At 41.7% G+C, this 26,043-nt stretch overlaps 1 protein-coding gene across 7 annotated transcripts; it reads right to left on the reverse strand.

Annotated features, from left to right (window-relative positions):
- Positions 1 to 378: 378 nt before the first annotated feature.
- LOC124300098 (histone acetyltransferase KAT7) lies at positions 379 to 25,565 on the reverse strand. Of its 7 annotated transcripts, XM_046753776.1 has the most exons (14): positions 25,297 to 25,565; positions 24,360 to 24,819; positions 23,916 to 24,161; positions 23,319 to 23,648; positions 23,050 to 23,226; positions 22,693 to 22,960; positions 22,187 to 22,481; positions 21,680 to 21,948; positions 21,386 to 21,572; positions 7,593 to 7,686; positions 2,416 to 2,625; positions 2,185 to 2,331; positions 1,686 to 1,792; positions 379 to 1,378 (listed from the first exon to the last, which is right to left on the reverse strand). In XM_046753776.1, exons 1-14 carry the CDS (start codon positions 25,327 to 25,329, stop codon positions 1,256 to 1,258), a joined length of 2,946 nt encoding a protein of 981 aa, XP_046609732.1. In that variant the 5' UTR covers positions 25,330 to 25,565; the 3' UTR covers positions 379 to 1,255. The 7 variants fall into 7 exon arrangements, 3 of the variants coding, with proteins under 3 accessions (XP_046609732.1, XP_046609734.1, XP_046609733.1); XM_046753778.1 differs by lacking the exon at positions 2,416 to 2,625; XR_006907148.1 differs by lacking the exons at positions 379 to 1,378; positions 1,686 to 1,792; positions 2,416 to 2,625 and adding an exon at positions 20,009 to 20,124 and having other exon boundaries at positions 2,193 to 2,331.
- Between the last annotated feature and the right edge of the window lie 478 nt (positions 25,566 to 26,043).

The raw sequence follows: 26,043 nt of genomic DNA on the forward strand, positions 1-26,043 counted from the left end.
CAATATCCAAGATTCAGATTCAATGATTGTACTTGCATATAAGTTATAGCAGAAGATCACGTTGATGCGTGCGACATTGAAGAGCGTGGACAGGAAGGAACGTGCAGGTTATAGCATCCGACGCACGTTTCGATCGTCCATAAAATGGATTATATCGGGATATATATGCGGCTTGTATATTATGTACGAAGAGACGAGAGAGCAGTTTCTGCGCAAGGAAACTGGTGCGGGTTGAATAGCGAGTAACGAGCACGTTACACCTTTTGTCTTCGTAATCAGATTTTAGCAAGGGGTAATCGCTGTCTTATAGTCAGTAGGTCGTAATTTCAGAGAAGAGGTATAAGGTACAACAGGTGCGTGAGCACAAGGCCGCCGGTGAAATGTGGGTGTTAAGTTTAATTACGACTCCGTTATCCGGCGCGTACAATGTATTGTATAACAGTCGAGCTTGTTATCTGTTCCAATTTCGATGCCAAACATTCATCGCAAACTGAATAGTAAAATATTTCTCTATGCTTGTATAACGGTCATCGTATTGTTGACGATATAAAAATATCTATACCTGTGTATACCATTGAGATAGGATCCATTGTAAAGAATAGGTTATAGGTAATTTGTTTTCTAATTAAGTACCTACGCAGAACCGACAAGTGCGCGTCGTTTTTCCTTCTCTGTATGAATATGTATAGAACTAGTCGGTGTAGGTTTAGCTAAAAGAACCCAATCGCTATATAATTACAGGTGCTCATAATTAACGCGACGAATCTGCGAGTTTAGTTACCGTTCAGGAACAAGATAATTTTTTTTTTTTTTGGTACTTTTTTTTTTAGGAAGCTCAATTTTATCAAATCACACGATAACTGGACAATTGATTGGTCGTTTGTGATATTTTTTTGCCTTTGATGAGTCTTTTATTAAAATATAAAACATCTTAAGCAAGATTTACTTATAATGGTAATTTTGAACTTGTTCGAGACTTGATATTATACAAATATAATTCTAGTGAAATTTTCGTCCGTGGAATTTCGATATTTTGAGCTTTTATCGCGTCTTCAACGCGCCGCTTCACAAAGGCTTCAGACTCCTCGTCCATCGTCTGCTCTTGAATTCTGCAGCAGGATAAATCACTCGACGGATTGGTGAGCCCAGCACCGAGGGATTCGAGACAGGGAATCAAGGAGCAGATGGACTATACGAGAGGAAAAATCTAGAGCATAACGACCCGGAGACCGGGGAACGAGTCAACGGCAAGCGACTAGTTTGAGGCTGAAGGTGTCTTTGGTGCCTGGAAGGGGTTCCACTTGAGACACTCCGGATCGATTTCTTTGTAGGCGGAGCCCCGGCGTTTGACCCGTTCCTTGTAGTCGTCGATCACGTCCTAAAAACGATCCCAAACGCATGCGAAAATTAACAAACATGAATCTTCTGTGACAACATCTCACGGCTAATACCTTCAGGGTCTTCAATTAAGCGTTATATCACTCTTAGAGAATTTTATCGGTAAGCGATGGATCGAAAAGCATTCGAGATACTTGATGTAACCGAGTAGCAAGAAGGCAGATCGCGCAGAGCAAATATTTACTGGAAGTAAAACGCGCTGACTCGATGTAATTATTGAAACTTTGATAATTTCCCCTGCGGAATCTCGGCGAATCATCAAACTCGAAATCCGGCGTCTCGCTCACCTGCTTCTTCAATATAATGTGTTTTCCCTTCCAATATTTCATCATTCCGAGAGCCTGCAGCGTGCTTACGATGTCGTACGAATCGATCGCCATCTCCTTGCTGATGTCTGAAACAATTTTTCTCACGAAACCATCGATCGACAACAAACATGCTTACAATAATCTTGTTCACGTATCTGTAAAACATGCTTTTTACCCGCTGCATAGAATATTATTAACCCAGCTTCTCTGGTGCTCTGATAATTTTATTTAGTTTTATACCAGAAAAGGACGGTCACTAATCGATACTAAAAATTCTGAATCTCCAGGTGTTGATGATGATACAGATATAGGTAGTCGCGATTTTTCATTTGGCTCCAAATTAAACAACCCAAAGTGCGCCGAAGTGATAATTTAGCAAATTGCTCACTTGCCTCTGTGTACTCGAGTCGATTACACGCCGATAGAAATGAATGTACCTCAATGCCGGCGAGTTTACCGTTTACAGAGGTTCGATTACCTTTTACGGATAGTTCCTTGCCGCCGAAGTTGCACAGGTATTGTAGAAGAACGTCCTTCCAATAGCTGCGATAGGAGATCAGCCCGAGATCGGACAAAGGTTTTTCGGGGGAACCAATCTTCTTCTCGACCCTCGTGAGCAGGTAACCTATGGATTGAACAAAGATGGATCGATCAGTTTCTTCCTGCTAGGACTCACGCTGCATTCGTCAGTCCGTCGTTCTTGTTATACCGCGATGCCGTCGCATGCCTATGCGTTGAGCGTCTGGCCTAGAACGAAATTCCCGATAATCCCCAACGGGAAAACAACGTCTGTTCCAACGTCCGAATATACACTGAAATCCTATTGTGAAGCGAAGAAGACTGCACCATCTCCCCTTGCCGTACGTTATACAACGCGATCGATAAACTCTCTCTGTGGCTTCCAGTGTAGCGGAATCATCTGCAGGATTACAACGATAATACCTGCATCAATTCAGTAAGGCCCCAACCAGAGAAACGGCAACTAACGATGAAATAATCAACATGATATTATACCCCGTACTGTTGGCAAAAATATGCTAACTCCAACATTCTTCGAGCGTTTCTCGTGCGGTTCAATCAGAAATCAATCCGAATTAAATGTATACGAAATTGACATAAATTTATCCTCGTATTTTCTTTTTCCTTCCGAGTAGTGCTTTTGTCGTTTCAACAGCTGCCGCGATGTAGAGAATGTACTGTATTCGAATGTTCGTAAAAATCCTTGACGCGTTCGCCTACACATATAATTACACCGGTCAACACGGATTTTATGTCTGGGTTCTAGATGTCGAATTTTGATTTCTTCCACTTGACTCCCAGCAAAAAAAAAAAAAAGAAAAAAGATGGTTTCATCAGATAGTTTGCTTTTGTAGAAACCAGAACGATATATCTAATTTTGAGAAAAATTGCCTACTTTCTAAAATATTTATTGTAAATAACAATTAAAGAAACTTTAGTTTTGCATTTGAATCACTTTTATTTGAAAATTATATTGTTTTGGTTTTTTATTACCCGAATAATTGATATCATAGATTTTCATCAGTTTTGAAATAGCACTCTCCTAGATACAAAATCAAACTTACTTTCGGAAAGTAGTAAATATTCATCTGTTTAATATCACTTGACATAACATAATCACGTACACAAATCCCATGGACGAAATCTCTGTAGACTTGAGTTGGGGAGATTATTAAATCGTTACTATTTCGCCCAAGACAAAGAAGGTCAACTTTAAGGGGAGTGTATATACTTTTCCCGTGCTTGATGCATGATAAATAAAAAAATAACCAACTCAACCCAGGCACAGAAATTTATTTATTCATTTATTTTTTTTTTGTTTTTGCCGAACGGTGTTATTTGCCAGTTTCCGCAGTATTCAGGTGTAAAGACGGCAGTTAGTAATTTCACGGTTTCGACACAATGCTTTTTCCTAAAATTCTTTTGTGCGAACCAAAGTGTAAGAGGGTTTGACCGTAGTTTTCTGGAGATAGTCAGGTCAATATATTCGCCTATACAAGCATGAGGTTAGTTTTTCGCATAGTTTGAGAAGCTTTGAGCGTCCGGCAGCTGTGCCACGCTTTGTTAAAAGTCGAAAAAGTATTGCGGACCCTTATATATGTATACCTACAGACTGCAACTCGCCATAGAATTATTTGTCGTTTTAGTTTTGTCTTTTTCAGAATTTGGGATGGTCAAGATATACGCTGGATAAGGGTGAGCAAAATGAGCAGATGACGAAGCTGTGCGTCCCTCAACTTGAGAAAATTTTTTCTCATCGTCATTCGTTCGCAGGTTTATCGCTACAGTATAATTAAATCCTAGTACAAATTCTTCAGCTGACATTCATAGTTCTGTAAGGGACTGGGTGGAAACTATAGCTATACAATTGACGGTTTAGACGTACATAAAAATAGTCAGAAGAAAGAACTAGTACGTTGGTAATACTAAAAGATGTTTTTTTTAACATGAAGCACCGAGTTTACAATGATCCTTTTGAAGGGGATACAGTCACGACTGATTCATAGATCCAGATAATTTATGCCTGATTTGCTCGCTTTCTCGACGAAGATACCACCTTGGTACGATGCATGGCGTTATACAGAGAAAATTGTTACGTCGTTGTGAATGACTCAATTATGCACGTACATAGCACACGCACACAAGGCATCAACAACGTTGGTTACGTTTCGTACAAGCACGTCAATATCGTCACTCGACTGTATTACGAAGAAAGACCAAAGTATGACGAAGCTCATCAGCGGTTCTTACATACTTTCGAAATATGAATCGGAGAACATTCGCTGATGAACCATGATAAACGTACCTACCGAAAAGTGGGTACAATAGTTGTTGCACGTAAATATTCAGCAACCATGGCAAATGAAATGTCACGATTTTGATAATCAGCGTGATCGACAATCCGGTTACATAAAAGAATGTTACGTATTGATCGGAGAGTATAAAACTGAAATTCTAAATAACCCAAGACTTTACAAGAAAAAACTTGTATCAATCGGACAGTGTCTAGAAAACAGGCCATTATGCTACGTCGAAATATTACCCGTTATAATTTCTGCCATGTAATTCTATTACCGATACCGGATTGCGCAACGATTTTGCCAGTGAAATCTCGAACCGATTCAGATTTAGAAAGTAGCAACGTGCCATTGATCGCCTATTGAAAACGTCGTCGTTACGGGTATAAATAACATAGACCTCTCGAGATGAGGTGGTAAATGATCGTCGCTGATCGGACCGACCGATCGGGAATAAATTGAACGCACCTTTACGTACGCAGAAATCCAATCATACATAGAGACGACGGAGCGTACGTTACAAGCATAAATGCGAGAGAGTACCTCGCCTACGTATCGCGGTTATAACGCGGAATACACGCCGGCAAGACTATCGGGTTCGTTGAACCCGTCTCTGGAAGGCAAGTTGGAGCCGCGGAGTTCCTGGCAGAGCAAACCGATTTTCCGATTATCTCCCGAACGCATTCATTACCCGCACCCCGGAGTGCCCTGCACCGGGTTACCTCAACCTCTGACTCGGTTTTTCGCATTCTCGCTCTTCATCTCCCTCGCAGTCCGTTCAATTCGCCGAGCAGACTTTCGTGGGGTGGGGGCGAGACGCGGTGTACGGATCGAGTACGCGAGGTCACGGGAGGTCACGGGATTGCAGCCCTACGCGAGCCCGAAACCCCAAACCCCGTCCTGCAGCGTGTGCGTCCGGGCGGCGCCTGCAGGTCGATGCGGCGAGACGCCGGGCGTCGCTCTTCCCGCTAAACACTCCACACTCCACTATCCGCGGTATCCAGTATCCACCCTGCACCGGCAATCCTCCTCCTCCTCCTCCTCCTCCTCCTCTCCTCCACCTACACCTACACCCACACCTGCAGCCTGCCCACCCTTCGACCTACGTACGGTATCCTCGACACGCTTGCGGGGAAGAATACCTGCGCAGTAAACGCGGCACCATCGGCAGCCCGCCCCTCCCCCCGCCGAGTACAGAGACCTAGAGCCCCAAGGATCCAAGAGCCCTCTTGGCGGCGACGACCGTAAACGCGACGAGACCCGCCACCCTCTTCTCGCGTATCGCGTACACCCCGGGATAGTCTCCGCCCTCCGCCCTCGGCAAGCCTCCAGTGCCCGGTCGGCTCGGCGCCGAGGACGTGGCATCAATGAAAATGACGTCACGTGGGTGGAAAAATCCGAGCTTTTATAATTATCCAACAATTTCGTACGAGGAATCTATTTTCGATCTTTACATACGTTCTCTACAACCGTGCGATTGTACACTTGACGCTTTCAGTCACGCGATACGGTTTTTAATTTTTTTGTTTTGTTTTTTTTTCTCTCTCTTTCTTTCAGCACAGGAGTGCAATTATACGTTTCCTGCATGTGTTAATCGACGCTGAATGCGAATCTGATGTCAAAAATTTAATGAAACTAAAAAAAAAAAAACCTCAAGTAGGGTGAAAATGGGACGAATTATGAACATTGTTTTACACAGTATTCTTGAATAAGATTTATATGAATATTTATTTTGAGTGAGCAATTTTTCTTTGCCCGAGAATAGGTGTAACCCCCAATACTATCTATACGTAGACCTAACGAAGGTGAAAACTACCCCTATGCATTGAATTTTGTAAGTCTAGTGGCCATTCTGAGACCTCTCTTTGTCAACCAATTAATTCCAAGCCTTTTTAGAATACGTTTATTATCAAATTTCTCCGCTAACGAAAGCACGTTGTTTTTTTTTTTTTACTTATATGTTCATTTATAACAATTATAAAAAATTACGGATTTACGAAAACAACCCTGATCATTACAAAGTTTGAATTTTTTTTTTAACTGAAAATATCAAAAAAATCAAGATTTTGCTGTGCATATAGAAAAAAAACAAAAAAAAAAAAAAAAAAATAACAAAAATGAGAAAAGAAAAAAGGGGACCACTACAGTGACTGCTGTGACTGAAAGGGTTAAGGATGTACAGGACCGACCGAGGTTACAAACGGTGACAAGATTTCAATGATTTCATGAAAGTTTCAATGATTTCAATTGATTTCATGCGATTTCAACCAATTTCCGGTCGAATTCTAATAAATGAATTAACGTTGTTCATCAGTATTAGATGAGCAATATAGATTTTTGAGTCAAAAAATTGTAAAAAGTGATTTCTTTGACGATGTTACTACAACGAAGTATTTATAACAGTTAAAATTCAATGTTTTCAGCTCCATTTTTGCTGCGACTGTACGTATGTCAAATCCTAAATTTAACTCACTCTGTAATATATTATACTCAAGTTTTACGTAATGTGGATCGATTCGGGCTGTCCGGTTGCGGATTAACAATAAGTACAATAAGACAATCATACAATGACGAGGAATTCCGAGCAAAGCCACAGAGCGGGTAAATACTTTATACAAAGCGGGGCCTTTCCCATATTTTCTCATTACACAATACAACAACATCGGACGAAAAACTTTCCGGCTCAATTTTGCTTTCAATTTTCTATTTTAATTATAATTGAGACTTGGATCTAAGCCCAACGCCTGAAACTTGGTAAAAGACGTGTATAAAAATTGAAGGCTGCTACAGTACAAGTAAGAAAGTGTTGCACTCTTGCTTCAGAAATGAAAAGAGGGGGGGCGGGGCTTTGATAAACCGTAATACAAAACGAGTGTAATAACGATAAACTTGCGGAGACGTGAGCTTGAGCGAAATTATGTTCAGAAAAAGGACAAGGTAAAAAAGCAAAAAAGAACAAAACTAAAAATGAGTAGAAAAGAAAGTAAAGGAAAAGAATTGCTACAGGGAGTCGGTGCACGAAGGCAAGTCTGCAGCGCATAGAGAATATAATAAGAGTTATGGAACTCACTAAAGTCGATGAGAAGGCGACCGTATCCCTGGCGCTGGTACGGTGGCAGAGTCAGGATGCAAGACACGTTGTAATTCAAAAACGAGTTCTTCTCCTGGAACAAAAAACCTGCGTGAGCATACCGCACATATACGAACGCATCAGCAGCGTCACGCCTGTATTACCGCAGCCGTAGAGTATTGTTGAATTTGTCATGATGGTTATCCTAGGTCAGGTTGAGTTAGACTTCAGCGGCTGACACTCAAGTAGGTATACGTATTTTAGTGTATATACGTACATTTATTATATATATCCTGTCGACGGTATGTACGAGATACGGTCGAAGAAAGAGGATTTATGTACACATACCTGGTAAATCGTGGCATGCGCGGGTAGCGAATGTCAAGAGGGCGAGACAAAAATAGAGAGAAACGGATTTATTGCAAGATCTATATGTGTAATACCGCGGGTATAAGAGCTGTGGGAGACTGAAACGGTATTGCGTATTGGAATTACATACATAAATATGTATGCCTAGCTACAATTATCGTTGAAATTATTTGGTATACATATATACTTACAGGTATGCTACACGTGTAACAGGGAATGTGTACATGTCAGAACTGTTCAAACAGTTCCAAAGTACATTAGTAATTGATACTAAAAAATATCTAAACGCGGTCTAACTTATACAGTCTTCATTCGTTATATCTACTATTTGCTGTCCTAAACCCATCGTAAGAAGGAATTTTCAATGTCCTCAGTTCTCACAGGTTTGTTGATATTTACAAAAATTACCATACACCTTCCACCTTTCCGGCGAAGGTTACGATGCGAAATTATACGCACGCATACAGATTAATGTGGGCCCGAAGGGCACCTTGAGGTGTTGCCGGTTGCTAGGACGGGGTCATAATGCCGGGGCCCGATTTTTGCCGCAGCACCGTCGGTTCGCGGAAATCCTATCTCATCGCGATATGCACTCTCTCTCTCTCGCGGATGCATCGGCTAGCGCGCACGCGCGCCTCCGCGGCACGAGGGCCGCGTGACGTCGGCGTAACAGCCAGCATAGCGAGGACGAGGGGCCTCACCTCGCGATCAGCGGAACGAACAGGCTGTTGCCAACTGGCGATCTCACGCACATGCGCACACGTGCCGTCGCGCCGAGCTGGCCCAACCAGCCGCACCAACACGGACGTAGCTCTGCTTTACCGAGCGGGTGGGCGTCGCGTCGCGTCCCGTCGCCGAAGGACAAAGCGGCTCCTCGTCCCTGCCGCCGGTGCTGGGCTAGCCTAGCTTCGCCGGCTTTGGCTTAATTCACCTTTGGTTAGGCTAGGTTGCACCAAGGCGCATTCGGCCTGCAGGCGGGGCCAGGTGCAGGGGGCCGGGGAGGGGGAGGGGTCGAGACCGGGCTGCACCGGTGGATGGAATCTGGGCCCCGCGACGTCCTTGGGCCAGTAGTCTACGTGTGCCGCGGGGCCGCTTCGGTGGCTGCCCTCTGGTCCCCCCGCTCGTCCCCCTTCTTCGTCGATCAGACGTACGAACCAAAGTCCTGCCAAGACGTCCTCGTCGTCCCACCAAGCGGGGGGAAATTAATGGATTTGGCGACGCTAGGAACTCGGCCGAGGAGGAGGAGCCTGTAGGCAACGACCGAAATATTCTCCTTTACAGGAGGCGAAGAAGTACGGAAAGACTTCGATAATCATGGGTTCGGTGATGATAAATATCGAAAAATAAATTCTCCGCATATTCTCAAAGTTAGCGCAGTGGTGTGGATATATAATGATGAAATTTCTAGATGATACGCTCGGAGAGAAGTTTCGCAAGAATATGGTCGATTAAATCAAATTTTCAGTTTCAATTAGTCAACCCTTTCCCTCGTCGGTTTAGTACCCACTTGGACCTCTCTGCGAAGAATTGATTTGGCACGTACGTATGCTTATTAAAACGTATCCTTCAATTTGGTTCCCAATCACTTTAGCCAAGATCATAGTTACCGTGTAATATGCACGACCATTTTCGGGCTATTCCGCACTGACAAAAATCTCCTTCAAATCGCCTGTGATCGTAATTCTTTTATTTAACAAAAGGATTTAATTATCTATCTGATTTGAAATAACTTCGTGAAATTGAAGACAGTTTTGGCTGTATACATATTGTATGAAATCATTTCACGCAACGATGCCAAAGATAATATGACACTATAAATACCATTCTATGAAACAATAATTACGTGAAATCAATAAAGCTCTGACAGATTGGAACAAGGTATTCGCTGCTTTATTGTAAAAGTAATGAGAAATTTCTCCGCGGGAAATAAAATTAGATATGTCATTTCGCAGAATAAAAGAATCACGGTTTATGAATTTTTCTTTCAAGTAAAGAATAAAGAAATACACCGCTCACTAACAAGAATTTGCCCACAATCGCAAAGTGTGAGTATATAATTGTGCGTCGTCCCGTGATGGTCTGTGCAGGTTATAACTTGTGTTGTTAGGCGCGGGTAGCGACGCGACGCGTCGAATCAAGTCCGGGAAGAAACGGCGTCAAGATTGGAGTTTGATTGCTCGTAATTAGCAATTATGAACTTTCCGTGACTCAACCCTGCGGCAACAAGAGCGTCTGCTAATCAATTCGTCCGAGTTCGATGTACCCTACAGAACCGCGTATATTATACGTACAATAGTATGTATATATTGTATACACACTACGTGTAATAGCCTATAGAGTTGAGACGCAGGAATACGGTGAAAATTTGTCAGTGAGTAAAAGATTAAGGCAATCGTTCGGACACAGTCCCTATATTAAGAGTTGAAAAAAAAAAAAAAAAAAAAAAAATTCCAAGTATGGCCCCCAGCGGATAAATACCTATGTATAGTACATGCATCTACGCTTATGTGCAGTTTGTCTACCCCGCCGAGGTGTGCAACGCGGACAACCGCCGCGTCCTCATTGATTTATTTAGCCGAAGCCGAATGTTCCTCGGCTACCAGACAGCCAGCCAAGGGGTCTCCAGCTTCTGCACTGTACCTGCATGGCACTCTTGCAGCTCCGTTGCAGAAATCACTACCTTCATTCAAAATCAAGACTCTCCCTCTTCTCCTTAGATTATTATTACCGATCTTCGCTGCGCATTCACGATTCTACTCCGGATATGTATTACTGTAAAAAAAAAAAAAAAAATTGTGGAAATTCTGTACACAGGTATACTTAGGCATGTACATTACAGGCATACACACATCTTGAGAAAACCGCACGTGGAGGTACGATAGGCGAATGCCCTGGGGTTTCGGTCATGCCGTAAAGCGGCGTTATAAGGTATATAGGTAGCTATACGGCAGGCGAATGACTTTTGTATTTTACTTGTCCCGTCTCGAAGAGAGGCGCGAGACACGAGGGGCACAAGGCCAGAGTACAGCAAGGCTGTTGAGTGGTTTATAATTATACCCACATATTGAAAAATTTTCATTTCTCACAAGCACACATCGAAATTACAATAATTCGTATATAACATAATGGCGGTTAAAAAATTATAAACGGATTAATTTTTGCCGAATTACGTTTATAACATTGAAAATAGCCTTACGAACAAGTATTTCGGTTGATTTCGAGACGTTTTATAGACAGACGTCCGTCAAAAAATATCCGCAGCGAAATCGATTCTCGGATGGCGATGGTATTAAACGCATAATAGAAATATTTTAAGCGTTTGTTACACGTGTACCGTTAACAACGCGGAGACGGTAATTGCGACAGCATTGTCTCACGTCTGGAAGAAGAAGAAGAAGAAGAAGAAGACGTGGGCGGCGAGGTGCAGGTCCTCGGTAGGACCTTCTGCCTTGGCGGCAGCCTCGGGGGTTCAGGCAGCTGTAGGTAGGCATGTACAATGCGTACCTACATATACATACGTACATGCATACATAGTACCAAGAGTTAAGTTGTCGTACGTTTTAACCGGAGAGATGAGGATAAATTGATCGTACGGACGAAGCCAGAGGGATAACAGGAGAGGGAGAGAATCGGTAAGGAAAGAGGGGATGAGTGGGGGGAGTGGCGGCAGGAGGAGCGAAAGACGAAGCGTGAACGGAGCTTAAAGGCTGCAACAGCAGAGGCCTCGGCCCGACGGTCACTCCTATATTTAGAAGCGGCGGGGTTTCCTCCTCCACTTTCCTTACGCCGAACAAAGCGTTCCTTATTACATACGGGGTGTCCGCCAAGAATTGGCGAACCGGACCCAACCCAAGTTGCAGCTGTCCAAGCCTCACCGCCGGCGCATTTATTATCCTGCGTCGCGGCTCGAACGTTTCAGCCGAAACTATCGTCTAGAATCCTGATCCGGATCTCTCAACGTCCATCCCCCTGATTCACGTACTGGAAGTGATACGACAAAATTGAAAGATAACAAAACTGAGGAGCATTTTGATGTATGTCGGGAAAAGCAATTTCATTAGCAGACGGTCTATTACGTCATGTTTTTCTAATGTCTGGAAAAAGTACAAACAATTCTCTTGCAGGTTATAATATGTACTTTCAAATGGAAAGGAATAACCGAAGAAGATTGACCACCTTTCGAGTTGTGGATTGGCAAAATCAACTCAAAGCCTAGAATTTATCCTGCATAGGAGTTGCTTGAATTCAAGGCATGCGGATAGTTCCAGAAGAAGAATTCGAAAAGTGAGCACGTGTGTAACTGAAACGCTTTTTTCCAGCTACTAAAGCTAGATTCAGTTCAGCAAATCGTTCGGATAAAACTCTGGCACAGTTGAATTCAATCGGATCTATTCCAATTTTTTTTTATAACACAATACAGTGTTTGGTTCACAAAGCGTTTTAACCCCATTTAATTCCCGTGGAAAAAAATTCTTGTATAAAAATGATTTTTTTACTTAGGCGTAGGCATAACGAAAGATTGTGAGCCGTAAATCGAAAAAGTGTCATAATTAAAAAAGGCCGTTACAGCGAAATGCCGCAAAACGAGGTTGGGTGTATAACTGTCAGAATGTTAACCCTGCACGTTAAGCCGCAGACGGATCGTAAAATCGTTTTTCTAAAGGCACGCCGGTGACAAGCGTGCTATCAATTAGAAAGATTTCGATAAAACGCAGACCGAGCTGTTTGGCCGGGTGTTCGCCGAGCCCAAATCGGAGGTTCGCGAGGCTCGTAGACGCGTATATTATACCTAAGCTACCTTATACTCCGATCATGCGGGAGCTAGAACCTCGCCTAATTCCCGCATTCCCCCATCGGCGGGGCTCAGACGACTCGGGGGTTTGCGTCGCGTCCTCCCCCCCCCCCCCATGCCCCCGGAGGAATGACTTCGGAGGCATATTTGGCGGGATTTGGTAGTGCGAACAGAACTCTGTCTGGCATCGATCGGTCTGACTCTGCCCTGCCGACGGCGGGGGAGCGGGAGCGACGTCGCGTCGACCGTCTGGACGAGTGGCGGAGGACGTCGAGGACGAGGAGGAGCGAACGAGCCTACCCCAACCTCCGGCGGAACGGACGGGCGGCGGGTGGGCGACTGCGTATCGTATCGACGACCTCTACGCTCTCTCTGCGTTCTGCCCGCCCCTCGCTACGTCATATCTCCTCCTGCAGAAATACCCGTTGAAAATCATCCCCGAGGGTCTCGCTGTCGGGACGGAGTGGAGCAACTCGATCTGGCAACTCGCGTCTTCTCGCAGGTCGTACACCTACCTAGATAGATGCGAGGATAAGGTGTATGAGTAGGTCCGCGTACTTTAGGTATTATTATAACATCTCTGCTCCGAGGCTAATGTTTTGGGGTTAAATTTAGCTGGAGAATGATTAAACCTTTGAGTCGTAGTCGCAAGTATTCTTACCAACTATTTTATATCCATTTTTGTATATTTAGAGAACTTTGAAAACATGTTACTATGCGGATTTTTGTTATTTCTGATATGATACTAGCTGTAGGTTTTCAATACTCGATATTTTTAGAAGCGAATTGATTGAAAAAAATCGTGAATATTGAAGGAATAATTCATTTCCGAGAAAGTTAGGCCTTCTACACGTACGCATGTTTTACATGAATCGCAAATAAGTTTTTGAGGTCGTTGATTACGAATCTGAAATCAGATTTTGAAAATTCAGTACGGCGAATTCAATCAGCGACTCCGAAAACCCCTGCGTAGTTTTTTAACCGAATTCGATTAGATTTCTTATAACTTTTACCCGCAATATTGGATCCACCATCTTGAATTTTTTAAATTTGATTTGATTGTAATCAGCGACCCGGGAAACCACGACATAGAGTTTTTGGACGGGATTTGATTAAATTAAAAAATGTTGTCCACCGTAGTGAATCCGCCATATTGAATTTTCAAAACCCGATTCCAGATCCATAATCAGCGATCCAAAAAACCACAGAGTACTATCTTGTTATAAAAGTTGACTCAGCGAAATACCGTGTGACTCAAAGGGTTAACGAGGTTGGTGAGACATGAATCGATACTTTTTCTTACATGCGTTACGAGGATTATCATGAGCTACTATGATGATCCTGAAAAAGTAAAACAAAAAATTATAAACGCGAAATTATCGTTAGGTGTAGCTTTGCATTTCAAGTAAGCTTTCAAATGATAGAATAATAGAAGATGAAAAAAATGGTACAATAATATTCGTTCTGTTTGACACTGCGAATAATAATTTTCTAATTCAGAAGACAATATTTACCATGCCACTAAGACACTTTTTTCCCGTCACATCGGTACCCGTTAAATATTACATTTCTCAAGATTGCACCGATATTGATTTTCGATCAACGAATAGCGATGCTCGATTAATTGTTGAAAAAAAAAAGAGAAAATGTCAGTGAAATTGTGAGAAATACTTTTCTCAACAGACTAAAATATCGTGTGGAGAAATCGAACGAATCAACCACATATAATATTTTACCATTCTAAAGCGATTTGAGTAAAAAATCGATATCGTAATTAGCCCTTGTGTATTATGATTCCAGCGTACTATTCTTTACCTTTTATTTTTAAGAAAACTACCGCAGTTTATGAATACATTAATTTAATAAATACACGATGTGTTTTCATCTCGCAGTCGATCAAGTTAATAAAAAGTATTGATTTCAGCTCATGACTAGCTCCAACAAAAGCTTTCCACTTTTTCATGCACGCGGCATCGATATTATAGTTGCAGTTATGTTCCAACTTTGAAAGTCGGATATACTGGAAGTTTCAAAATTGGGCTGATGCCACTGCAAAACCATACACAAATCTTCTATACGTCGTCACGTCGCAGCTAAAATTGTCAAAAAATCAATAACCCTGCAGCGTTATATGTAAGATCGTTATAACGCTCATACCGGCTGCTCACAGCAGCAAAAAAGCGCCGAGTTTTTTCTTTTTCATCCTGCTATTATAGGCCCGTTATTTTTCTTCGTTCTTTTTCCCGCCGTTTTTCTCTCTTTCCTCGGTGCCGCGATGCCGGTGTATCGCCTATAGGCAAAGGGACATGGATCCCCTTCTTTTTTCGCATCCTCACGCTGTCGCCCCGGATCAGAGATCAGACCGGGTTACCCGCTTATAATATCGACTACGCATCGCATCGCTGCTGAAAATGTTCGTGTGTTAAATCGTCAAATGTTTTGAAAGATTTCAGCACGTAATTTATTGCACGATTCATCTTTTAAAGTCGATGAAATATATAAAAAGTCATATATAATAAATTACAAAAGCAGGAATCATCAGACACGCTGGTTAAAAAATCATACAGTCAACCATACAGTGAACTGTATCATTTTTGATCTAGTAAAGCTGATGATTTGGGTTTTTATAATTTATTGCGTGATTTCTTATACATTTTATTGAATCTACAAGATAAATCCTGTAATAAATTACAGGCTGAATTCTTTTAAAACACTTTGTGATTCAACATATGAACATTTTTTGTAAAGACTTATACGCATGCATATTTGGGATACGCATAAATATCCACGCGTAAGTCTACGACCTCGCTTGAATAGTAAATAAAATTTGTTACGTGCAAGCTTCGCAATTTATACTATACCTATAATACGTTAGAATATAGCATGTTCAAGTATTGCCGCTAACGAGGTTTTCTTTTTTCATTCACCCCGCCCCGCATCCGCTCCCAGACCGATCAACGTCCCTTTTCCATGAGAAGTTACTTCACCCGCATGCGGGAAGCTTTCATCGACACAGTAGATAATTTTCGAATCGAACATTGACCATCTGTTTCTTCACGGTTTTAATCAGGCAATAATGGTAGGTAACCATATACATATAATTTCGTCAAATATTCAGATCTCTACGGAGATTAGTATAAATTATTTTTAATTGCGCGGTAGTTAGGCACGTTAAACTCGATAGCGAGAAGTTTGTTCGTCGTCAGTTTTTCAAAATGAAATAATTTATGTGCTTGGTAAGAAGAACAGTTCAAGCATGCAAAGTTGATAAAAGTAATATCTTACATGCACGTAAAGTATATTCGAAACTACAACGAAAAATTTTATACACGGCTTTTATTTCGAAACCAGTCTGTTTATATTTTTCCTCAAACGAAGCTGCCTCGGTGGTTGTCACGTCAATGAATTTTGATTTCAATGAGTAAGACCAGACATTTCGAATTAAGTTTCAAGTTCCAACACATCATCCAATGCACTTTGCATATTCAAGTAACGCATAAAAGAGAATTATTCCACTATAAATAACGAGTAGATGAATTTAACCATATTAATCATACTAATTAATAATATCAGTCCACTTATCGTCCCAACCGTACGTTTGGCGTTCAATTATCGTCCGACCGTCGATAAAAGTGAGTATTATTAATTGAAACAGGTCACAGCCGTCACTCGGTCTCAAATATACAATTCCATGCTACGTGTATAAAGTTGAAATTATTGCAGAATGGTGCGGAGGTCGGTTCAGGGTTGGAAAAGTCCGACGACCCGGACGCAGGGTGAGAATCGCGAGAAGCCACCTTCCACAAAAAAACGAATACCGATACGGGTAAATCGCATCCGCATAGGAGATCGAACGCAGCCGTAGATCTCGGATACTCGGATGGATCCTGCGTCGCGGCTTGGTTCACCGTATAGAAAATAATAACGACCAGCACACCTCGTCGTCGCAGTGCCGTCGGTGGTGCGGAAAGGTTGACGACCCGGAGCGCGGCGACGCCCTCCCCGTCCCTGCACCGTCAGACTGGCTCTCATCCTACCCCAACGCAACCACCTCGCGCACCCTCGGGTCGTTGCCTGGTTCGATGTTCGTCGGGGAGGGAGGATATTCCGCACCCAACCCCGTCGTCGGTTGCGTCCCGCCGTCTAGCCAGGGTCGGGGTCATTGAACGTCGATAAAGATTTTGACTCGACAATGGTGCATGTGCACCGCACCACCCGCGCCAGGGTTACCCATTGGCGTCGCTCCGTCATCCCCGAGGAGAATGTGGTGCACGGGCTGTCGCGAGAAGTCACGATCGACGATTCACGCCCTTTAAGGTTATTGTTACGTTGTTACATATTTTGTTTACGATATCACGCTTTGTACCCGTGTAACGCGTCGGAGTCGGGAAATAATTTAATTAATCATATTGTAACGGGTACATTGGAGTGTCCCGAAGGAAAAAAAAAGAAGATTTGAAAAGAAAATGGGAGCTCTGTACCTTAAGTAGAAACCGCCGCTCGTCGGGCTTTTTTAATTATAACAGCCAATAAACGTCTGTGATTGTAGTTCAAATTAAGAGAAACAAATTTCATTGAATAGAATTTTTTTATTCCTACTTTCTAATTTATTAATTATATAATAATTTATTAATTAGAAACGAAGAATAAGAAACAAAATTTATTCAATTAATCGTCTTCTCGTAATTCGACATACAATCCCCATGGACTTAAATTTTTCCTTTCAAAAAGTGCCTTCGTAGACGTTGATTGGCTGTTATAATTAGAAAAGTCCAATGACCGGCGGCTTCCACTTAAACGACAGAGTTCCCTCTTCGCGAGGATGAATTTTTCTATCAATCCTCGAGTTTTGAAAAATGTTGTTTGAGATAGCCTAGCATACGCATTATTATTATTATACTTTCATTATTAATATACGCAAATTAATTATTATAATAATTACGAAACGAAACGATGAAATAAATATTGATCTAATGACCATCTCTGTGGAAATTGCTTCATTTATATTAATCATACATGTACCGTGAGAATTTTAATCGTTGGAAATTCGTTGCGTAGGATTACGTATAGGTACGTAACGTCAGCTGGTGGCCGGGTTTCGCCAAGGGTCGCGCGTCGCTCCGCAAGTTATAGGTATACCTATACCTTTCACAGGGGTCGGAGCTCACAATCAGAGGCAAAAGTCTAGACGCTTGTATCCACAGTCTCAGCAATTCCTAAGTAGGTATACCGGATCGAAGAGGCCGTGGCAGCGGTTCAAAGCGAGAGTGAAGAAGTTGGGGGAAAAAAAAAAAGAATATAAAGGAAAGGGCAGAAAAAGAGGAATTTTCGAGACGCCCAGACGCACTCGCTTAAATCTCTTTAATACTTTCACAAATTTCTATACAGTTATATGTATAGATTAGCGATAGACGGATAAAAATGATTCATGAATATTTAAAGTGAAGATAATATACAGTGTATTAGGTTTCGGGACGAAAATGATTTGTATCAGCTTTGAAGAAAGAAAATAAAGAAAATACTGATCGATGCGAGGTATAGGTATAGGTGGTTTAACTGTAATTCGCAAAACATGTGTAATAATAAAATTGCAGTTCGAGGAGATATACAAGCTTCGCTGAAATTGAAATCAACAGCAATGTACCGAGAGAGGGAGAAAGAGAGAAAGTGAGACAGTGGCCGATAGCAAGCGTTGTTTCTCGCGTTAATTCCGAGAACCAGATACCACACACAGGCGTCACTTGATAACGAGCGTATGACTGCTGAACGTGTTCAGCAGAACGGCTGGCACGAAGTCATTTGTGAATCAAAAACTCTTGGCGGTATTTTGACAAAGAAAAATTCGCAAACGACGTCGTATCTAATGAAAAAAAACCATCTTTTTGGGTAGACTGAGACATCTGTGACAGAACCCAAGATTACCGTAGTCTTTTTCAAGTGGATATATGGATATCGATCGTTATTTCAACACGCACACACATTTGTTTTGTAATGATTATAATGCACGTACACGTTGTACCTCACCACGTGTTGCCAAGCATTTGTAATTTTTTATCATTCAAGGTCGGTCACGGTCAAGCATGCCGAGAATAAACCGGTATTGAGAAACAAAAAAGAAAAAGCAAAACGCGGATAAAAAACTTACAAGCAAATGTAACAAAAATACAATAATTCCACGAATTTTTGGCATGTTATAGCTTCTATTTTTGCATCGCTTGCTACGTTAACCGACAGACGAGATTGAACTTGCAGACACTTTGGTTGCTTTCGCTTTTACTTTTGTTCAAAATATGCGGCAGCGAAGTAACTTGATTTTATAGGTCTTGAACATTTTTTTTTTTCGCGATCAAAACATGTTTATTTGTAACAGCTAAAATCTCCTTTCGATTCCACCAACGTATAAATTTCACATGATCACCATCGTAAAGCATCATTGATTTTCTTTGAACAATATTTTTTTCTGTAAAATAATACCAAGACTTTTGCAAAGTATTTTTAACTCATTACGCTTTATGTACCGACATCCGCCTCATACTGTACAATATGCTGCGTTGCCAACGGATGTACCTGTGTTGAATATCCATTGCTAAGGATATTCGTATACATATATTTGTAATGTATGGTATGTAAGTACGGGAGTGACGTGGTAGGTACATACATGTAAACACGCATGTATGTACACGTGGTTTTACGGCTCAATTGCTCGGAAGTCGTATAACCAGGTTGAAAAATATGTGGAAAAGAAAATATGGTGCACTAAATTAAGTTGCAAATTGAGAAGGGTAGCGGTTCTTGAGAATGAGAAATATATTTTCACCATTTTCTCTTCATTGGTTTTTCAAAAATAACTCGATAAAAATTTTCAAAAGAGAACGCAGCAGAAAAAAGCGAAGCAAGTGTACAAGAAGCAAATTTTAAAGTGTATCTTCTGCAAATCGGAGATTCCTACAAGGGGACGGTAAATAATTCAGAATTCATTGTTGTAAGGGGGAATGAATAATAAAATAAAATTAGTGAGAAAATGACGAACCTTACATTTAGGATCGTCAGGCGGCCCTGACAGACGTATTAGAACCTACACACATACTCGCATACGGAGGCTGATTTATTGTTAGACGCAACGAAATACGGAGGCCGCCGTCGGAAACGCAGACGCAGAGGTAGTGACGAGACGCAACCGCAAACGGCGAAACGTAAGCTCTCTGCGGTCGGCGGCCACTCCCTTCACTCCTCTGTGGGGTGTCATAGTACATACGCGTCGTCGATGTGACGTTCTGCAGGTATTCCAAGGGGCCAAAGGGGTACGGCAAGCAGACAGCAAGCATCCCTTCGATTATGATATAATTCATTCAACCCAGCTGCGTTTATACACTAGAGACGAAATTGGAAGCAAAAATATTCATTATTTATTCATCCTTGCAAATTTACAAATGCACAGAGAACGCTGATAACGAGTCACTCAAAGATATTGTTACAAGTTCGCGAAATTTGTATTTAATTCTTTTTGAAACTTTCTAACTACGACAATAATTAGAATACAAAAAAAAAGCTTGCAAATTTGGTGTGAAATTTTTTGTGGAAACAAACCGTGCAAGCCCGAAGAACAATTTACTCTTCTTATGGGGAAATTTTTGCGAAATACTTTCCATTGAAGCCCTTCTTTAGTTAGGCATTAAAATTATAATTTTTCCTCTCTAACTCACGTCAGGCACGTATAAATTATGCCAATATCTGAGGTGGGTAACTCGAGATATTCTCTCGTTAGATATACGCGTATATACGCAAGTGCGCATCGTAGATCGTGGTGGTGTATAAGCTGCAGACGATCTAAAAAAAGGGGCTACTGCGTCGCAGGTATATATGAACGAACCGCGCTCTCTTATCGTGTGATAGTAATATACATAAACAGGGATGTATCCTTACACTGCGTGGCGATCGAGTAACCAATTAGTCAACACCTCACTAGCCTCGTTATTTCCATTTGCGTTTCCCTCTGCGACCTCACTTTCTTCGCCACAATTATACCTCGTTCCATAGCACGGTAATTATGTTATGACTGCGCAAGTTTTAATCGCCGGCTGCCTACAATTTCTATAAATAATATACATATAAGTACACACGCATGCGAGGCATTCCTATCACGACACGCATACACGTGACGTGGTAAATTCAAGATGCAAATTTTGTCTGAAATCCTTTTGCCGATACTTGGCTTCTGATTTTTCTGCTTAACCTTTGGTACACATAAATAATGCGAAAAACCTACAGAGAGCTATTCTGCAATATGTAACGAAATCCGAGGAATGAAAACGTATAATGTTGGTGGTACATAAATTCGACGCTGATCATACACAGACGGGCAGTTTCTTTGTTGAATACTTCGGAAGTTCTGAAACGCGATGCTGGCGTGGGGATCGCATTGCAAATGCTTGCCGCACGTGTAGCGCTGTTTATGTAACTTGTAAGAAAGCAGCGGAATTTGTTTACTAGGTATCAACTCAACCGCGATTCTCAAAGTAAGTTGCAAACCCGTTTGCTATAGCGTGGGAAAATGTCTTTCTTCCCATACCATTCGTGAATCTAATTTCATAGTTGATAGATATTTTCTATAAGGTAAGGAAAGGAGATTTACCTTGCTGAAGTAACCGACGGTGTGACATCCTTCCGAGTCGCCGATCGTCATGACGTAGAATAGGAACGGCTCGACGTCGTAGTAAAGGGTTTTGTGGTCCAGGAAGAACTTGGCGAGAAGGCAGAGGTTTTGGCAGTACTGTTTATACCGTTTCCCATCAACTTCCCACACGCCGATCTTGTCCTTCCTTCAGTATTTGCAATATCAGTAATCTCTCATTGTTTCCCCTTCTTCTCTGTTCTTTTCTTTCTTTCTTTTTAACACAGATATAAGAGACTTTACAAGTTTACTAACCGGTATACCTCGTGTCCTGGCGGATGTCTCCACAGGCACTTGTCGCGGTGTCGACGTAGCACCTGACGGCTTTTCGCGTATCTCAGGCAAAATTCACACAGATACAGCTTCGGCGCTCTGCTGAACTCTTCCGGATATGGACTCTGGTACCATACTTCCATCTCCCAACGCCCCATTTCTACGCAACGGGTTCCTACGCCATTTCCGCTGCAGCTGCGACCGCTGCTCTCACCCCCGTCGCCGCTTCCCAATTCTCTCAATTCTCTCTCCTGGAATGAACAGAAAACTGAACGAGAAACTTTTATGACTCGTCGTTTCAATGGCGACGATTTATGCCAAGTTACCATAATCCGATCTAATGGTCTTTAAAACGTAATATCAAGGGGGGGATCCTCCTTCCGTAAGAATTTTGAATACTTTGAACTCTGCGATCTTCAGACCTTCTTTCACATTTTCATAAACATAAAATACCCATGCATGCATATATAATTCAAACAATCTACTAACAATTTTCTCGCTTGCGATGGCTTGAGCCTCCATGAATAACTTGAGATCATAATCCGAGGTGAGATTGTTCACTTTTGGTTGACGATCTTTTTCAATCCCATGGTGTTCTCCTCCGCTTGTGCTTTCATTACCACTGCCACTACCCGCCTTTAATTTATTTCGCATCTCTTTCACCTTCAGCTGATAGTTTCGCTGCTCATTAGTCTGGTGCAAGCCCTTGGGTGATTTTTTAGCCAAATTCGAAAGGGCCTTCTTACGCTCCTCTTCATGCTTTTTGCGCTCCTTGTAAAACTCTCTAACAAAATAAATCGATGCTTTTAAAATTGAAGATCTTTTCTCCATTTAGTACAGTTTTATGCGTATCTTCGTGTAACGATTCAATTAATCATACCGAATATGCAGACATTTAGAAAGAGTCATCCTAAGAATACCAATAGTTTTGATTGTTGGATGAAATAGTTTATATTTTATATAATTGTTACGATAGAAACTGCAGTAATACTTACACACAAGCCTGCGGCGTGGTATTGTGATATAGGGGACACGCTTCGAGGGTGAAATGTGTTTCGAACCGACCTGAAAGGTGGCCGCGTGAGTCACAGGATAGGGCTAAAGGACACTCGCGTTCCTTTGTGCCCATACGTGTACGTGTCAGTACTCTTGTATCCTGCCCTCGTCCTCCGTTGTCACCGCTTCGTCCAACAAGTGACTGATGCCTAGCAGTCCCTGGTCCAGCACGTTTTACTGGAGATTTGCTGGTGCTCCTCTTGCTCTCTGATAGTATTCAAACAATTTATGAAGGTTGGATAAAAATAGCTGGTACGTTGTTAAGAACACCGTAATTCGTAATATATGATGCGTACCTGTGTCAGATTCAGTGTCGCTCGTTGGTTTCGTATGTAACTGCAAAAGCTTGCTACCTCTGCGTGTCTGCAGTTTTCTTTTTCCTTTTGCTGTCGATTTTGTTGGACCATTACCTTCGGTGTCTATCTCCTTGTCCGTGTCCGAGAGCTCACCTTCTTCCTCACTTTTAACCAGATCTGTGAAACACGTGATTTGATGTTAGAGTAATGAATATGACTTTGGCTGAATGGCGATAATTCAATGAAAATACTGTAGAATCATATACAACCTTGGCGTTTCGATGATCCTCTCTGTTGCTTGCCAATACTTGATATTGCGAGTACGTTTGCAGTTGGTCTCTTTGCAGGACCGCTAGAAACAGCATTGACAACAGTAGCAGTGTCTTTCTTTTTCTGCTGTGGCTGCGGAGTTGTAGGACTATCTGATGATTCGGAATCTGAACTACTTTCAGTTGAGCCAGAAGACCCAGATCCTCCGGAACAGCTCTTAGAGCTAGCAGAGCTTTCAGATTTCTGACGGTGCTGTTGCTGTTCTTGTTGCTGCTGCTGCTGCTGATGCTGCTGCTGTTGTTGTTGTTGTTGTTGCTTAATCACCAGTGCTAGTAGAATCCATAAATGTTAATGAGTGAAGACAGGAAACTTTAACTCTCAACTTAAGAGTCTTAACTTTTGCTAAATATCCATTTATTGTAAGGTACTCAAATCTCAATACGTATTGCTTAGTGATAAAACTAGCAGAATTATTTCAATGTTTATACTAGAATCGGAAGATTATTTTCAAAGATTTCTAGGCTCCTTTACAGGGTGAGTGATGAGAAAGCCATTTTCTCTAGTATGGAATAATAGGTACCTAATTGGTCACTCACCAGCTCTGCTTGGCAGAACCCCTCTGGGTTTTACTTCGCCCCCCTTCACAACCTTTGATTGCTGTGATTTAGCTGCCTTAATCAACGGCCCTGCTACTTTCATTACAGCAGGTTTTGCCACAGTCGGAGTGTCGCTTTCGCTGCTGTTCTCAGGACTGAATATGCTCTTTTTCTTCAACTTTTTTTGCACAGGCTCTGCTGCAACTTTGCTAATTTTCTCTGTAGGTTTGGTACTTGCTGCAGCACCTGAAATTCAGCCACATTGATATGTAATCACTCTTTGTTGCTAGATTCTAATTGGAAAAATTATTTTGCTCTAAAAAGTTTCGAGTTTAGATGAAAGTCCGGTTATTCACGTTGAGTGAAATTTTTACTGGCTGTCAATTTATTTACTCAATAAATGGACTGATTCTTAGATTTATTCACAAATGTTTGAGCACATACCTGATGGTTTGCTAGATTTATTCGGCGAAATTTTAACACTGGATGCAGTTTTACCAGTAGCTGGTGGGGCTTTGTTGACGGCCTTTTGAGCCTTAACTACAGGAGCAACAGTAGCAGTAGCCTTCGGTTTAGCAGGTGGTTTTCTTTTCGTAGATTTCAGTTTATTAGGAGCTTCTTCAGACTCTGAGGAATAGACAACGGGTCTAATTTTTGGAGGATTTTTCTCCTTGCTCTTGGTTTCCACAGAAAGTGCTCCACTCGTTTCATTTTTAGGCTTTCCATGACGTCCCAATACAAATGCTGTCTTCTTCTTTCCTTTTTCCGAATCCGAAACCTTCCGACTATTCGCAGAACTACTCGAATTCTCAGAATCGGAAGAACTTGACTCGCTACCTGAACTCGATGAGCTGCTCGACGATGAGCCTGAGCTACTGCTTGAAGTTGATTCCGAGCTGGTTGTCTATTATGTATAACAAAAATATGTGATAACAGTAAATGAAGAATAAATGACATAAGATTAGTTGACCGTATTTTAGGCACATGCATTTATTAGACTATTTTTGTACTCTGTAGCGTCTACGACTGAGATAACAGGAGACCAATGCAGCCTGCGATCTAGTGTACTGATGTGAAACGTGCTCATGAAATATATCGTTCACATAATATTATGCACTGTAAATTTTACATCAAAGCGACAGACTGCACGCAATATTGCACCAGTTAAAAAATTGAAGGAAAATATGTATTATATATGTACTGTGTTCGTAGGTTAGGTTAGGTTAAATGTATTTCGTATACAAGATATGTTTAATGTTATATCAACGGAAAAGCGAAGAGAGTGGACCAAATTTCGGTTACGCAAAAGTTTCGTTGGTTGTGGAAATCTTACGCTCGAATCAAACTGTTTATATGGGATTTTATGTTTCAGGTTACGTACCTTTCGTTTGGGAGTCATTTTGGCAAGTTCCATCAGACTTTGTCATTTCTAAAGGTCATGTTCACATTTTGAAACGAAATATTGGCACAAGTGCACTTCTAACGAAAATGAAATCATGTTCTCAGCTTCACCACAAGCTTTTCATCAACTTTTCACCCACTTTTCATTACAATTCTAATTTTCCAATGACAAATCCCTTCTCCCCTCCTCCTCGTCCTCTTGCCATGTGTATTTACCGTTGATCGAGCACACAACAGACAACTCACAGGGTGCGCCAGTGTTCCCAACCCGTCCGTGGGGGGCTATGTGACCAGGGCCGTAGCATTATAGTACCGAACAAAAAATTATAGTACTTTTTTGAAAATGTTAATAATGCAATAAAATCACGGAATATTATTTTTATAAGTATATTATCCCTATCCATTACAATACGCGTGCGTACTCACATTTAATTGTACGAATGACCAGAAGGTACTTATTTGAATTATTTTTGTACACACTAGGAATGACGGCAGGAACTGGCGGGAAGCGGGAAACGGGGCGCTCAAATCAACACCAACGCGCCTGAGCCCGAACCGTGCATGTCAGCGCCCTCCGCAATAATGTGGTTAAAATTAAAAACCACATTATGGTGAATGGCGCTGACAATTTTTTGCCTAGCGCGAAAAGATTTGATTACGTTTCTTTTGAAAAGTATTAAAAATCTTTTTTTTTCGAAAAGTATTGAAGAATTTTGTCCCGCCAGTT

This window comes from Neodiprion virginianus, chromosome 3, assembly GCF_021901495.1.
Source record: "Neodiprion virginianus isolate iyNeoVirg1 chromosome 3, iyNeoVirg1.1, whole genome shotgun sequence".
Lineage (NCBI taxonomy): Eukaryota > Metazoa > Arthropoda > Insecta > Hymenoptera > Diprionidae > Neodiprion > Neodiprion virginianus.

Coding starts and splice junctions, on each gene's coding strand:
- LOC124300098 (XM_046753776.1), bottom strand. CDS start 25,329: ATGGAACTTGCCAAAATGACTCCCAAACGAAAG. Junction 22,961..23,049: donor CGACACTGAATCTGACACAG/GTACGCATCATA, acceptor GAATACTATCAG/AGAGCAAGAGGAGCACCAGC. Junction 1,793..2,184: donor CAAGGAACTATCCGTAAAAG/GTAATCGAACCT, acceptor AAATTGTTTCAG/ACATCAGCAAGGAGATGGCG.